This window comes from Botrytis cinerea, chromosome 3 (genome assembly GCF_000143535.2).
Source record: "Botrytis cinerea B05.10 chromosome 3, complete sequence".
NCBI classification, from domain to species: Eukaryota; Fungi; Ascomycota; class Leotiomycetes; order Helotiales; family Sclerotiniaceae; genus Botrytis; species Botrytis cinerea.
This window is the reverse complement of record NC_037312.1, coordinates 1,970,997-1,986,187: the sequence shown is the minus strand read 5'-3', so window position 1 is coordinate 1,986,187 and position 15,191 is coordinate 1,970,997. Positions and strand designations below refer to the sequence as shown.

The 15,191-nt window shown below is 42.8% G+C and overlaps 4 protein-coding genes across 4 annotated transcripts; 1 reads left to right on the top strand and 3 right to left on the bottom strand.

Moving 5' to 3' along the window:
* Nucleotides 1–2,245: 2,245 nt before the first annotated feature.
* On the bottom strand, nucleotides 2,246–4,926 carry BCIN_03g05920 (hypothetical protein). The gene is made up of 2 exons (XM_001560850.2): nucleotides 3,889–4,926; nucleotides 2,246–3,717 (listed from the first exon to the last, which is right to left on the bottom strand). The coding sequence occupies exons 1-2, from the start codon at nucleotides 4,802–4,804 to the stop codon at nucleotides 2,798–2,800; spliced, it is 1,836 nt and encodes a 611-aa protein (XP_001560900.1). The 5' UTR covers nucleotides 4,805–4,926; the 3' UTR covers nucleotides 2,246–2,797.
* A 1,335-nt stretch (nucleotides 4,927–6,261) lies between these two features.
* BCIN_03g05910 (hypothetical protein) lies at nucleotides 6,262–8,587 on the top strand. The gene is made up of 3 exons (XM_024692037.1): nucleotides 6,262–6,862; nucleotides 6,920–7,171; nucleotides 7,220–8,587. Exons 1-3 carry the CDS (start codon nucleotides 6,586–6,588, stop codon nucleotides 8,281–8,283), a joined length of 1,593 nt encoding a protein of 530 aa, XP_024547810.1. The 5' UTR covers nucleotides 6,262–6,585; the 3' UTR covers nucleotides 8,284–8,587.
* Nucleotides 8,588–9,480: 893 nt separating this feature from the next.
* Nucleotides 9,481–11,822, bottom strand: BCIN_03g05900 (hypothetical protein). Its single transcript, XM_001560847.2, has 2 exons — nucleotides 11,063–11,822; nucleotides 9,481–11,002 (listed from the first exon to the last, which is right to left on the bottom strand). Exons 1-2 carry the CDS (start codon nucleotides 11,328–11,330, stop codon nucleotides 9,879–9,881), a joined length of 1,392 nt encoding a protein of 463 aa, XP_001560897.1. The 5' UTR covers nucleotides 11,331–11,822; the 3' UTR covers nucleotides 9,481–9,878.
* Nucleotides 11,823–13,971: 2,149 nt separating this feature from the next.
* BCIN_03g05890 (hypothetical protein) lies at nucleotides 13,972–14,988 on the bottom strand. Its single transcript, XM_024692036.1, has 4 exons — nucleotides 14,774–14,988; nucleotides 14,659–14,708; nucleotides 14,434–14,609; nucleotides 13,972–14,313 (listed from the first exon to the last, which is right to left on the bottom strand). Exons 1-4 carry the CDS (start codon nucleotides 14,938–14,940, stop codon nucleotides 14,017–14,019), a joined length of 690 nt encoding a protein of 229 aa, XP_024547809.1. The 5' UTR covers nucleotides 14,941–14,988; the 3' UTR covers nucleotides 13,972–14,016.
* Nucleotides 14,989–15,191: the final 203 nt, after the last annotated feature.

Genomic DNA, 15,191 nt, shown 5'->3' with positions numbered 1-15,191 from the left:
TATCGAAATCTCGGTATTATAACTGACAAGGGGTATACAACAAATTTCACGCATCTCGACAAATCTCTTTCATCTCTAATCTCCGCGAGACCTAAATCACCCTGGAAATAACCTTCCACGGCTGTTCTCTCACGTTCAATGATTCTTTTAAGCTCAGTCAATCTATTATGCTCGACTAATCCTCATATCCATCCTCGCACATCTGCGAATACAAAGCTCAACCACAAGCACAAGTCTCATCCCAAGAACCCCATCTTCCCAAAACAACATCCTTTCCCCATCCAAAAATAAAGACTTTAAATTCCTCCTCGCTCATAGTCAAAAGACAAAAGAGGAAATCCTTCACGCCTGTATTGATCTGGCGGGATTTGTATAAGATTTCAACAATGGTGTGGTAGATCGTCATCAACTCAGACCACTTGTCTGTAGTCTTGGCTTGGACAAAAGCACATGATATATGCAAGAGACTCGTTACGTCGGTCTCCGAAGCCGAAGTGATTCTCTTGTACGAGGTGGTTAGCCATCGTTTACCAGCTTCTGTCTTTTCTGACGATCTTGTTGGTGCGATCAACACTCTTCGGATTGTGAGGGTTCCGACCACTTCGATGATACCTCCTTGTGATGTGGGTTCAGACCAGTCGACTTCCTGGCCAACCAGCACATTTGCCTCGTCCAAGACCAATATCTTCAACTTGGTAAATGTGACTCTTTCAAGTTTCGTCAAGTGGAGCAGTCTGCCCGGAGTTGCCACCAAGATGTGGGAGTAATTGGATATTCGTACATTTTGCTACGAAAGCCAAGGAATTTCTGCATAAGCTTTGTAGCATTTTAATATAATCTCATCATGATAGATTTGATTCGATTATATCTTGTTTAATCTTTCATTCAAAATTGTCGAAAGCTTATTGAGTTTAACCTTTACTCGTATAGCTAGGGTATTAATAAGTAGGATTGTCAAAACAGTTGGTTTCAAGATTGCAGATGGTGAATTATTGCTCGTTTACTTCTCAAGATATATAAATAATACTTTATTTAATACTAATACAATACAACCTAAAGTTTTTTTTTGCGTTTTCAATTAGTTAGTATTTATCTAGCAATGTTTTGGGAATAAAGAAATACTTATCAAAGGGTTTTACAAAAAGATATTATATTACGAAAATGCAAATGAATTAATTATAGTAATTTGAATTGGGGTCGATGTTTTGATAATCTTTAATTATCGTAAAGCTTCAAATAGTATTGTATATAGCGGGAGCTTATTTCAATTCTCTAATTTGGTCCAGGTTTGTTCGTTGGTTACCAATGCATTCCTATTGTGCTGGCATGCCCTAATACTATCAGCGCCAATCTTCATAAATTTATCACAAACTCAATCACTTATTTAGATTTGATGTTTTTGTCTCCTATGTTCTCATGACGTTCGAGAATGTTGGACTGCAGTTTGGACTATTGGATACCCTGGTTACACTATGATCTATGAAGTCTCCTACTGATTGTTTCATACCACACAGATCTGCAGAAAATGAAGCCTCTTTCTTTCTCTTTCAAGCAATGAGAAGAGCTAGATCTATTCATGCCAAGGGCCCAATCGAGTCATCTTGAGCGGAGTTCTCTTCCTACTTTTTTTTTAAAAAAAGAAAAATTGTTGGCGTTGGCATTTTCATTTTCATTTGAAAGTGGGATAAACAGGGTGCTCGTGTGCTTTTGACAATTTCCTATAATTTTCTCTTGGTTTCTATTGCGTTGGGATTCTATTGCGTTGGGATCAGAAATGATGCTCAGTTTCCAACAAAATTGGTTCAATATCAAATCTGCGAATAATCCGGGAGGCTACATGGGAAATCGATTGGCATCAAATCATTGTAACTAGGTATGCCTAAGATACAAGAATCAATATCTACAAGTCTATTTTTACAGTGTCCTATTAGTTTGTATACTCACTGGTGATCCTCATCTCCATCTATCTTCTTCCTAAGCAAATCAGCCGCTCACCATCCATCGCCCGCCAGAAACCGATCTGATCACTTTCAAAATGGCGATGGCACCTCGATTAAAAATGGTGAAGGGCGGCGAACAAGAGAAGTGAGAAGTGAATAAAAGAAGCGGATGAGAGAAATAAATAAGAGAAGTGAATGGGGGGAGTGAGTAGCAGCACTGTTCAGCCACTTACACTATTTTTCAAAATTGACTACACATTTCGCAATCAATAATCATTGACACAAAAGCAAAGGTATATTAATCTTATATTTATTTATTGAATATCAATGAGTCTATATATTATTGACAAATAGTATCTGATACAAATAAAATAATAGAAAATCCTTTTCATCTAAAACGCGTTTGGACTGTTCGGATTGCAATTTCTCGCTTCCACGAAAGGGAGGGCACATCGAAAGTGACACAACGTGCGTAAAATTGAAGAGCAATGCGGAGAAAGAAGACGGAAATAGAGTCAAAGACTTTCACTCGTGGATTAGACTATATTCTTTGTATTTTTCCGGCGAACCGCATGGCCATGGCCATGGCTCTCTTCGGCACTAGGAGGCAGTTCGCAATCTTCATCATTGAGTATCGTAGAGAGAGATTTCAACCGCGATTTCTACACACCAATAGAATATCTCTCGACGAAAAAAAAAAATACTCAGGGTCCCATAGTCACCATTTCCTTCACCTGACCTTTCCTCGTGCAAACCACAATGTGTTGCCCATCCATTGTGCAATTTCTACCTCGATATTTTTAGATATTCTACACTTGTGCTTTTTCATTATCCCCTCTATTTTCTTTTTCCACGCTCTACTCGCTAGTCTTCTGTATAACAGCATCTCCACCTCCCCCAACACGAGCAGGCGGATCACTTTCATTCCCTCCCTTAACTGGATCAAGAAAAGGAGCTTCTAGCTTTCCCCAAATACCAGAAGCTTCCATGGGACTTCTAGTTCTGTAGTATGTTTTATCCGGGACATTCAATGGAGCTTCGATCTTTTGCCCGAAAGCAAATCTTTTGAAGCCCCTTCTGATTACCTCCTCGGTATCGTTCTCCTTCATTCTCTTTGCGATCATCTCTCTTGCCACTTTAAGTCGCGCTTCTGCCTTTGCAGCCTCTTCTTTTTCGGCTGCGATAGCTTTTGCTGATTCCCTAGCTCTCTCTTTGACAATGTTGCTGTACTTAGTATTCATAGGAGCCATACCCTTTGGTGCATTTTTTATGATCCAGCCGTTGTCTAAATCAATGTTTGTGTCAAAGCCGAGATCGACACACTTCAACATGATAGGACGTATATTCGGCTGTCTGACTACTGCCCATAATAAGTTGTCCAAGAGAATTCGACGAGTCAATGTTTCGTCGACAGATTGGATCACTGCACAAGCTTCGTCAAATAACAGTCTGGCTTCTGTAACTCGTTCTTCGGTTGAAAAGATCTCGCCCATCATACAGTTAAACGCAACGGTGAGAGGATAAATGACAGCCCGCGCAACTAGCTTCTTGAGTTTATATCTCTCTAGCCCACGCCTATCGATTCTTTCTGCGCCAAACAGGGGTGCATCCATTACCCTGTTAACAAGGCACTCCACTTCCTGCTCCCTCTTTTCCACTTCACCTGGAGTCATACCATCGTCATAGGTTCGTGCGAGTGGCCCCAGAAGAAGCTTTCCTTTGACTATCGGGATGGAACGGAGCGTGTCCCAAATTCCTGTAATCGAATTTTCTCCCACTGCAAAGTCGGGGAGTTAGTACTGAGTATCAAAGGACAGATACCGGAGAAAAATGAACACTAAAGCTGCCCGGGGAAGCAAAGAGTTCATAGGATGAAACACAAATTGGAGGGGAAAATTGGGCAGCGGAAGTAGGTGAAAAAAAGTAAAAGCATTAAAACCATACTTACTATGCGTGGCATTGATGCATTCAACGAAATTTGGTCGTTTTGATATATCTGGAAACACTTGGTTGTATAGATCTTGAACCAGACCAGGGTTGTTCCCTACTATCACCACCACAGAAGAGGGATGAAGTCTGTGTTTGATGTTCTTGAAAAATTTGATTATATCTCTAGGTCGTTCGCCGTAGATCAAATAATCAATAGGGTCAGTATTTATTTTGGCCATGTGAGTTACAGGCACAGCTTTAATATCCGAATCTTTTGGCGGTGCTCGAATCTCTACTATATCTTCCTTTTCCACAGGTTTTCCCATCCCTTTTTCACAAAATGACGCGTTCAATTCAAGAAAATAAGATAAATCGCAGACCTTCATATCCGAGATTGGCAACCGCGCCGGTTTGGTTGCTTTTTTCTTCAGGTCAAGAGTACGAGGAACATTGTTAAGTAGCGAAGAGACGTCATCAACTAAAGAATCATCTTCATTCAGGGCCGTATCCATCAATAAACGCTTGTACTTTAAGTTCTTAGCAGGAGGGAATGTTTCAGGAGGAACAGAAAATTCCATTGAGAAAGGGAGAACTTCCATATCGACAGCTCCTACTATGGTAGTAGCAATACCATCTTGGATCATCTGAATCTTGCCGTCGGTATCCACATACTGCCGAATATAATCGTTGTTTGGCACCATCAAGGTTACTGGGTTCCTCAGCGGATTTTTTGCAGACTGAAGGATACCATTGGCGATGAGCGTCTGTAAACGATGTGCTCCAGCAACATGTATACGTTTTCCCCTTGGAATTGTAGAAATATCTCGTGACTGCTGTTGATACAACAGATTTCTGGATTGTTGAAAGTGGATAATTGAGGCTAGAGGTTTTGGCAGCGGTCCAACCCTCCAGAGGCCTTTAGTGATGAGGGACATGATATATGTACCCAATTGGAGGTAAGCAGTTGCCTGTGGAGGTTTTGAATCTTATTAAATCTTTGAATCTTTAGATCTTTCATTGACCAGATTGATATCTTGACTCTGTTATTTCGTGTTCCTATGTTCACCCCCCTGTCACTCTTCCTGGCACATACCCTTAGGCATTGCTGCATAGATAGCACGTGATCAAGCTCATTCTAGACGGGTGACATGTTTGATTTCTTCAGGACTTGGATCTTCTGATGGAGTTTTCCTTATCAGACCTTTCGGGACTTCTCCGTGCTTCAACATGAATATCACATTCTAGAGCAGCATGCTGAGCTGGATAGCAGGATTTATTGATGCTAGAACTACGTAGGTACGCACACACGAACGTGCTTAACATTGCGGGGAAACGCTAATCTAGCATTTATGAACCTAATCCGTGATTAAGGCCACTCTTAAGATATGAAGCGACTCGTCAAGTGGCTGCCGTCATTGAAAGGGAACATGTTCTCTGATAACGAAGGAAATGGGTACAAGTGACGAGCAAACACTTGAGACCGGAGAAATGTCTAGGTAGGATTACCGAACAGGGAGAGCGCACACGGCCAATCCCTCTGTATATGAGATTACCCATGCATGCTACTCCGTCCCCCTACCCTTCTCAGATTCCGATATTAAAGCGCTTAAAGCTTGGTTGGAAACGATTGAAAGCATTCCGATCCCCTGTCGATTATTCAGTCTTTGCTCAGCTTCCGCAATTCCACACATGCAAGGAACTCGGGTATCTTAAGGTTGGGGCCAGAATGGGGGAACCGAACCTGGCTATTGTCCATTGTAATTCTTCCACCCCACGCCACCATTTTGGACTGTTGCTACCCATCGTCTTGATGGGACCGAACACAATACAGACAGACATTCATTGCGCTTCTATGTGGGTAGTACTGCGTACGAGTTTACGAGGCGGATGGATGGCTACATAGGCATGGATAAATGAATGATGGTAGGCTATGAACAAGGCAGTGCTTTGATCACCATACACCAACAGTTGCTTTCTGCATATCCGGACGTTCATCACCAACAATTAGTTTTGTACCTATCTTTTCTCCATCATCGAACATTTTGCCTATTCACGTTTCAAGGGGTTTCATCCAATTGGCAATAAGTCTAACAACGGTCACGAATAAAAGCCCTGAGCGTTGTTCGGAGCATAGATAGATAAGCTTTAGTTCTTAGGTATCTCGAAGATACATGATGGATACCCCCGTTTATTGTAACAGGTGATGGAGTGTGGGAGTACAAAGTTGATAGTTCATCCGTTAATCCTTGTTAGAAAACTTCTGCAGGACATAAACAAATTACGTTATTGGATCGCCGCAGACATAGGTTTGCCCCTCATCCTCCAAAGAGAAGAGTTTGGGCATATGTTGAACACCGACGGTACGGTACCTTATACTTTCTCTCTCATAAATGGCAAGTCGTATGGATGAGAGGTAACACAGAAAGCTCGATTCTCCACTGATTTCTGGGAAGAATCACGGATTCTCTTACAAAGCGGCTATTCTCGTGCTCGATAAATCTCCAGGACTTCTTTGGATTATTTCGATCATATCTTTATCATTCGAGATATTGTAGTCTTTATAACATGTTCGCTTCATGAATATCTGATCAGCGGAGCCTTTCATGACAAACACGCAAGTTTTATGATAATAGAAAGTCTGACGCAAGGCTCGATATTGAAACTTATCCTACTGATGGGTTCGAAACTTTACTTGACAGATTCATAATTGTCACTTATGATCACCTTCTCTCCGACCATGTTGCTAATATCGTTTGGGCTACTCAGTCTTGTCAACAATATCGCGCTCGCGTTAATGGTTACACCAGATTCACCATGCATGTCTTTGTGTAGTGACGGCCAAGGCTCGGACAGTATTGATGGAAGTGAAATCGTCTGCCAAAACGAAAATTTCATAACCACTACAGCTGGCCAAAAATTTAAGTCATGTCTCTCTTGCTTGCAGTTGAGCACTGCAGCTGGCAATGGCCAAAATGATCAGCACTGCTTTATGTGTAAGTTTAGCTTTGACATGGAATTTTGTAAGTCACTTGTGTATTAACTCCCAGCAGATAATATTCGTTATACTTTGGCATCATGCCTATATGGATTTGCCAATGCTACAGATACGATAGCGACACCATGCTCTACCTCTAAAGCTTGTGGCCCATTCCAACTATCAATTGAAGATGGAAACTTCATTACCAAAAATGAGACAGCTTATGGATATTGCTCGGCAAACTACAATTCCATTTTGAGTGGCGGCACTTCCGCATGTAAAAGTTGTCTTCAAGCTGGCAATACCGAGTCCTATCTCTCAAATTGTGAGTTATGTTCCCAAAGTTATTACCGGCAAACACTAATTAGCCTAGTCCTAATAGCACTTCAAGCAGGATGTCACCAACAGCCTCCCGACGGAACTATCATCGGTCTCAATGCCTCCGTCTTTTCTCCATATACCATAACCGAAACATCCCCTGGAAAAAGCTACAATACCACCGTTTCCAGCACCGCCGCCTCCAAGAAAGGTCTATCGAAAAACACAATCATTGGGATATCCGTCGGTCTTGGTATTCCTCTCCTCATCGCTCTCTTCATAATTTACAACCTATGGCGTAAATCTGTTGACCTAAAACGTGGGCGCGACCGCAATACTTCTTTGGATGAGAGATATGGCGCTCTCAATATCACTGCGCCTAACGAAGGTGCATTTGGAAACCCATATACGCGATCTAATACCATCACTCTAGCTGCACCTCCACCAGCTAGAAAATACAACAATGCAAATACCACACCGCCATTTAATCTCTCAAAGTACCCAAGCGACGATGAAAGTTTGCATAAGCACGACACAGTTATTCTTCCAGCTCATCAAGCTTACTATATCCCTTCGATACCTCATTCAAATCCATATTCGAGAGCAGAAGATACGGTGCCAATAATGCTTGAGGAATCCTCCTCGCCGTATTCGTATCCTCATTCGTCCAATACACAAACTCTTACTTCTGATCCCCCAAGAACCTTTTCACCGCCAACGCAAAACTTGGCGCGGATGTCGGAGATTAGTGATTGTGAAAGCTTTTATAATCGGAAAATGGCTCAAAAGGAGAGGATGGTAAGGAATCTAGACCGAGACAGGGATGTGAGTATAGATACGGACATAACGATGAGTTATGCAAGAGCCGCGATCGATGGGACGCAGAATAGTGGAGTCGGTTCTTCTTCTCTTTCTCCCAGCGCACGGGATGTTGAAACGAGGTTGGACGATAGTGGAGAGGAGAGAACGAAAAGTCCCCTCGTAGACGGAGATATTGAAGATATGAGAGAGAGTGGCAGAGAGAAGGAAAGGCAAAGGAAGAAGAGAAGAATGCCGAAGAGGATTTCGGTTATTAGCGATCATGATCAGAATCAGGATCAATGGCCTGGAGAATTTTGAAGAGTCGACAATGGATGAGATATGTGATGATCAAATAATACCCGGTCTCTCATCTCATCTCGTCATTTCTATTTATATTTCTATTTTCTTAATATATAATTTCCTTGGGCATATATGGCATGTATGGGCTCGTAACTAGCTACTGGTAGCTAGGAAGAGCGGGGTAAATATCAGGCTGGCTTGACATCTACTTCCTTGCTTCGGACTTGGGCTCAGGGATGGCGATAGGATAGGTATTTAGGATACTGGAATCCATTTGGTAGATCAACTATATATATATATAATTATACCAAAATAACTCCCATGGTCAAACTATCAGAAAAGCATGACTGAGATGAGAGTCCATTCCATTTTTAGCATCTACGCAATCTCCACAACGTCTTTCCCCCTCATCTATTTAACCTAACCTAACCTAACCTAATCCAATACTCAACCTGGAAAACTTCAGACAAATTGCTTCAAACCAGATTATAATTAGACAATAGATCATATTCTCAAATCAATAATCTACAGCCGAAATCGAAATTTCGATTCAGATATACCAGGTGATATCAGCATCGAACAACTCTTCAACTACAGACTGGGATTTCTCCTTCCTCGTCCTCGTCCCCCCCCCTCCCCCTCTCCCCACCCTTTTCGGCGCTTTCGCGGAAAACCCTCGAGTTGCGATTGATTGTAGCTTCTTCTATCAAAAGTCCGACAGACAAACAAACAAACAGACAAGCGAGCACGTTCGACACTAATTACGCATTTCCTTTCCTTTCCTTTCCTTGTTTGTATATTTCGTCGTTCTAGCTTTTTTTTTTCTTTTTTTTTTTTCTTCTTGATCTCAATTATACGTCGTACAATATAATATAATATCATACAATAAAATACAGTACAGTACAGTACAATAAAAAATCATGATATAGACATACACACATACATACACACACACACGCAAAAAAACCAAGAATAAGAAAATTGAAACGACCTTCCCCTCCTAATTTCTCGCAGCGCTTACACCATACAAATCAGAAGTCCCGGCATGCCCTCTCCCAAAATCTAATCTTCAGTAAGACAAAAATAGAATTTCATGTATAGATACTTGTAGTGTAATATACATGTGAAAACCCATTTACAGAAATCAAAGTAAACTATTGGTTCTCGCGGTACATTTTCACCATGATCGTTGCAGGAAAGTGGAGCGAGGGGAAATGTAGAGATGTAAATTTAGAGGTCGTTATTATTATCATTCACGGTATGGAGTGGATAGATGGATTGTGGTGCGGTGATGTAAGATACACAACACCTGTATATAATCTCCATTGACGATAGTTTTCTTTCCTTCTTTCCTCCCAAATTTCTCTTTTGCTGGAGTAGCCTTTATTTCTTCCTCTTCTGCCTTCCAAATGACCGTGTAGTCAATATCAACAATTCATCATTCATTTATTCCTTCCTTCCAGGACGATTTAAATAGTCCAGCCCCCCCCTCTCCGTCGCAAAAATGGTATCATCAAATAATAAAACAATCAAACAATCATATACAAAAAAAGTCCACACTCAAAATAAACAGACAACGACACCCCTCTCAAACCCCTAGATCCGAGTGAATATTAAAGCGCATCACCTCTCCTCGCATCCTCACTCGTCAATCCTCTCACCCCATCTCGATCCCTTCCATAGCCCGGATGCCCCAAGACCGGAGCCACGTTTTGGTACTGGAAATTTTGCATGTTCTGCAACTCGATTTGATTACGCTCGTTCATAACTTCCTCTTCTTTCTTCCTCCTCGCTCTTTCCCTCTCTCGAGCCTTAAGTTTCTCAGCCATACTACCTCCTCCTTGACCGAAACTGCTCTGCCCGAAACTTCCCTTTCGATCCATGGGCCATTGCTCACTATTCGGACTCCTCCCATTTGCATCTGTAGATGCTGTAGCTGGACTACTATATGGTGAGGAATAAGGAGACAGATACACCTTCTCAGCCATGGGAGTTATAGGACTATCTTCAATTGGCGACATGACAGCCGGACCATTGAAATTTCCCCCATGAGGTTGCTGCTGACCCCAATAATTCGGCTGTAGAGGTTTTTGGGAATTAGGACTATCAAAGAATCCCCCTGATCCAGATGTCATATTAGAGACTGCACTATCTACTTCATTGACAGGGATATGACCGCCTAGTCCATCGACGTCATGTGCGTTTTTCCAAGCTGCATAGCCGGTATCGAGTTGATGTTGACGAAGAATGCGACGGCGGCGGCGGCGGCCGTTGAAAACGATGCAGAAACCGGTAATGAAGAGGGCTAAGACAATTATTCCTACTGCGACTCCGATTCGTGCATTGAGAGAGAGTCCAGTATAGGCTTGACCGGCTACGGAGGTGGGAGTGGGAGATGTCATATTGAGTTGAGTTGTGGAAAAGGGTGAACCTTGGAAGGATAATGTTGAGCCGGGTGCGGGCTGCTGATCACAGGCTCCGTAGAGGAGAGTGTAGAAGTTGTTCAGATAATACGTTGCTGTGGAGATCTGAAGACAGTTCTGACATTCCGCGATTTCATTCGTAGCCATGTCTGAACAATAACCATATTCGGTTTGGGCATCTGTTGTTAGATTTCCGTATTCCATGGCATCCTTCATTGGACCACACGACAGAGATGTTATACATGGCGTATCCTCCACATCTGTATTATTTGGGAAGCCGAAGAGACACCAACTAATGGCATATCTCAAATTATCTACATACCCGCCATGTTAGCCATATTTCAACGCATATATTCGAGGAAAGAACAACGAACATAAGCCCCATTCCAAATCCGTCTCGTTCGTTGAAGGGTCAACAAAGGTGCTCGACAATTGACATCCCACACAACCCGCGTATGTCGTTCCAATCAAACTTGTATAGGCCGTATTCTCACACACGATATCATTCTCTCCCGAGGTTCCTCCTAAGACATTGCCGCATTTCGATGCACACGGCGAATTCGATAAAGCTTTCAATGCACTTGTGGATTGTGTGAAAGACGTGAGGATGAAGAGGCCCGGAGCCAATATTGAAGATCGCATGTTGCAGATACGTTATTATTATATGTTGGGGGGGACGGGAAAGAGGAATTTGTGGCGGATGGTATATAAATTATTGAGCCTTCGTCATTCGAATCAATCCCTTATCGTTTTTTATCTCATCAAGGATCTTTCTTGTGTATCGTAAGGTGGAGTAGTAGTGAGCAATAGTCTGATATTTGATCTCGACCCGCAAGATCTATCTCATCCAAATGTGACCGTGATGTGGGTATTGAAGGTTGTTTGATCCTCTATTGAAGCGTCATGAAGATATTAGAAAAAGAAGGATTTGTCCCACAACAGTCGACCGACTCACAGACTTCATGAATAAGTTCGTGTTGCGGGAATTTGACATTCTTGTATGACTTGAAAAGTTGAGGTGATGGTGGACTAAGTGTGTGATAAGAAATGCAGTTGTGCTTCTGCTAGTTGAAAGGTTCTCCGCAACCAGCATCACATCCACATCCTTTCCGGTGCATCGATCACATAAGAGTCTGGCGGTTGAATGGCAGGTCCAGGTAAGGCCCAGGTAAGGTACAAGGCACCCATGCAGACATGGTTACTGACCATATGTACGAGCATGGGTATATCTTCATCTTGTCACCATGATTGGCGAGCTTCGACATTTTTTCATCATTGCCATTCTTTCCCGTCACTCAATCACGTCGTCACAGTCGATGATTGGTTGAGCGATGAGAAATAATTGGCTGTGTGCAGAAAAGAAAAAGCTGGGGTCCAGAGAAATCGACAAGGGAATTTCTGTCCTTGTGTGATCAAACCAGTGTATTTGCCGTACAGAGCATTCCTGATGTTCCTGGTGCTCCTCAATTTGTGGCGGAATACGCATACGGCCGTTGACCTATTGATGTGATGATCGAATCAATTGGATGGTTTGGGTGATTTGGATCTTCGCCTTGCCTTTCTTTTCGCTCGGAAAGATGCATAGCCAACGGTAAAACGGCGGTTGAATTTGACAATACCTCTTTTGGGGTCCGAGATTCCGAATTGAAGCATGGCTGTGGATGGATGGATGGATGGTCGTAGCAAGCAATTACTGTCCATTTCCAACCCACCTTGTTTGAGAAGAGCGGTCGATTCCATCTTCTCATCGCCACCTACCATTGTGGAAATGCTATCACATATTCAATAATTCAGCTCGGGGGAAGATAACTCCAGACCATTTCTCTCTCGATATCAACATTTACATTATACCCACCTGGGCGTGATCCACATGATCTACGTGATTCAATTTGGTCCAATCAATCTTCTTCCTGTCCAATATTCGCTTGTTCCCCCTCCACCTTGTTCTTCAAACTTTATTTATTTTAATTGGCTCGAGATTAGCTTCCGGTGCGGGCCGGTTGAAGTATTGTCTAATTGTTGGTGTTGGAGTTGGTGTTGTGGATAAGATAAGATGAATCGGCAGCAGAGAAGGGCACGCGAAGGGGAAGGGGAAGGGGAAGGGGAAAGGAAAAGCGAAAGGAAACGTCTACCAGTCCGTCGACCCCCAATTCCATTCTACTCGAGACTTGAATCCTCGCCAGCCCCGTCCAGCTCAGCTTGCCTGTCGCATGTTGGGATGGATCTATTGCGCCCCTCGTGTTCGATCTATCCGTTCCCACGCCCGCTGCAAAACATTCCAACAATATATTTCGGGACCCCATGAACCATAGGAAATAGCAGCACAACAGCACAACAGCATAACAATCCCAAATCCGTTTCAAGTTGCAATTTGCTTTATTATTGGCATCATGGAACGAACACACGCCACACAGCCCGAGGCCGTAACTCGTCAGAATCGTCAGATCTTTTCACTCACCCGATTCAAATGATCCGAGGCACAATGTCACCTCGTCCATCACTCAAGCCTCGTACTCCAATGGCGCTTATTTTTTCAATGTGAGGTGACACCGAATTCAAGTCTTTCGCCCCCCGTCCCCGCCACCCCCGTCAGACTCAATGCACCAATACGAACCGCAGTGCTTTCCTACGCAGTAAGGAATCTGTTCGTTCTGTGAAACCACACTCCTTCCCTTCGCAAATCTTTTTCATATCACGGCGCTACAACCAAACTCTCGGGTTTTCGCCTCGCATTGTACAGCACCGTACAGACAACTGGCCCCACTACCAGAACCCAATTCACCCAGTCGCATCAACCACATTGATCTAATGCAACATCAATCTTTCATCTCCAGATCGGTAATTACTTGTTCGTTGTATTCCGTAGTTCTTTGGGCATGCACTGCAAGGATCTCCACCAAATCGTCATTAGTATTCCGGCAATGTTCTGAAGTCTTCAGTTACGTAGGCACATGACTTAAGCGCCGGTTGTTCTGCACTCATCATCACAGGTAGCAGCAGTCTGTTGTACGCGTTGTGTTCTTGTATTATTCATGGTTAGGTAAATATTGCGGACCAATATTTTTGACAATGTCTTTCAAGAATTAACCGCTTGGGAACGAGGCTTTTGTGCTTGGGAAACTTTATCATATTACTTACATTGCATACAGCCATGTAGACATCAACCAGAGGCATGTCAAGCTTGAAAGGGGTGATTATCGTGGATTTCATTGCTCAATACACTGTTCTTATTTCCGATTCTTGCTTTCAAATTCTGCAGGACACTATCTACCATATTTTTCAATGAATTATTTCCATCTGAGAGTACATTATGCTCATTGCCTACTGCCTAGCCAGTAAAGACTGTAGTTGGTCCGGGTATGGTGTAATTGTTTATGGTTTGGTAAATATTGATCAAGATCCCCGGATCGGTTGCCGAATATGCCCCTGGGAATAATACTCCAGTGGGGTTCTTTGAGCCAGACCCAGTTACGCGTAGTTGAAAACAAGACATGTATAGTTGAGCGCCTCCTACAGACCCTGCTACATGCAAAGCGATGACTTCTGCTCGTAGCAAATAGTCACCAGGTGCCAGTGTTGATGGAATGGTGAAAGAACGTTTTCCACAATTGGCGTTTAGGGTTTGCTGCATTGTGTATTAGCCTCACACTCTGGTTAGGTACTTTCCAAGTTAGGAAGAAACCGAGAAATTTGTCTTGGGTTAGAGAAAGGGAAAACTTGCCGAACCCCACCACTGGCGAGACACATCGTATCCCTCTTGGTCTACTTTAAACCATGAACCGGAGCCAGTATCTGTCGCTGCATTCGAGACCTTGGACATGTATAGAATGACCGGTCCATAATGAGCACCTCCAATGGCTTCATTGGCACATGACCGATCTCCTGGTTGTTGATGCATTTCTACGGTTACATTCCCCCCAGCTGTAGTATATCAGGTTAAGCAAGGTCTTCACGATTTAGATTGACATACCTGCCACTGAGCATACCCCAGATACTCCAACTGTGCCTCCGACATTGCATCTATTCGTATAGTCAGTCCCTAGAAATATCTTTAGAACGCTATAAAGATTAGTAAAAATGCATACCGCAAATCAGTCGATGTCAGATCGGTGATAGGACTATTGGTAGGAGGTAAGCGAACACAGCTCCCGACTTGATCAACACTATTTATCCAAAGTTCCTGGAAAGTTGCATGGCTTCTAACTGTTGCCACAACACTTAGCAAGACAAATGTGATATCTGAACTTCTCATGATGATTGTCGTATCAATTGCACAAACTTTATTCAAAGTGATGTATTCAAAATATACGAAGTTTCACACGCGGGAATTACCATTTTAATACCACATGCCAAGAATGACCTCTTCCTTCCACGTTTCTACAAAACCATTATCAAGCTCACTATTAATTAAGTCAAGAATGCCAAGTCTGGAGTGCATCAAACAAATCCGGGGAAATGTGTGGGCGATCTGTGAATTAGTTCAAAACTTCATATTTGCCTGAA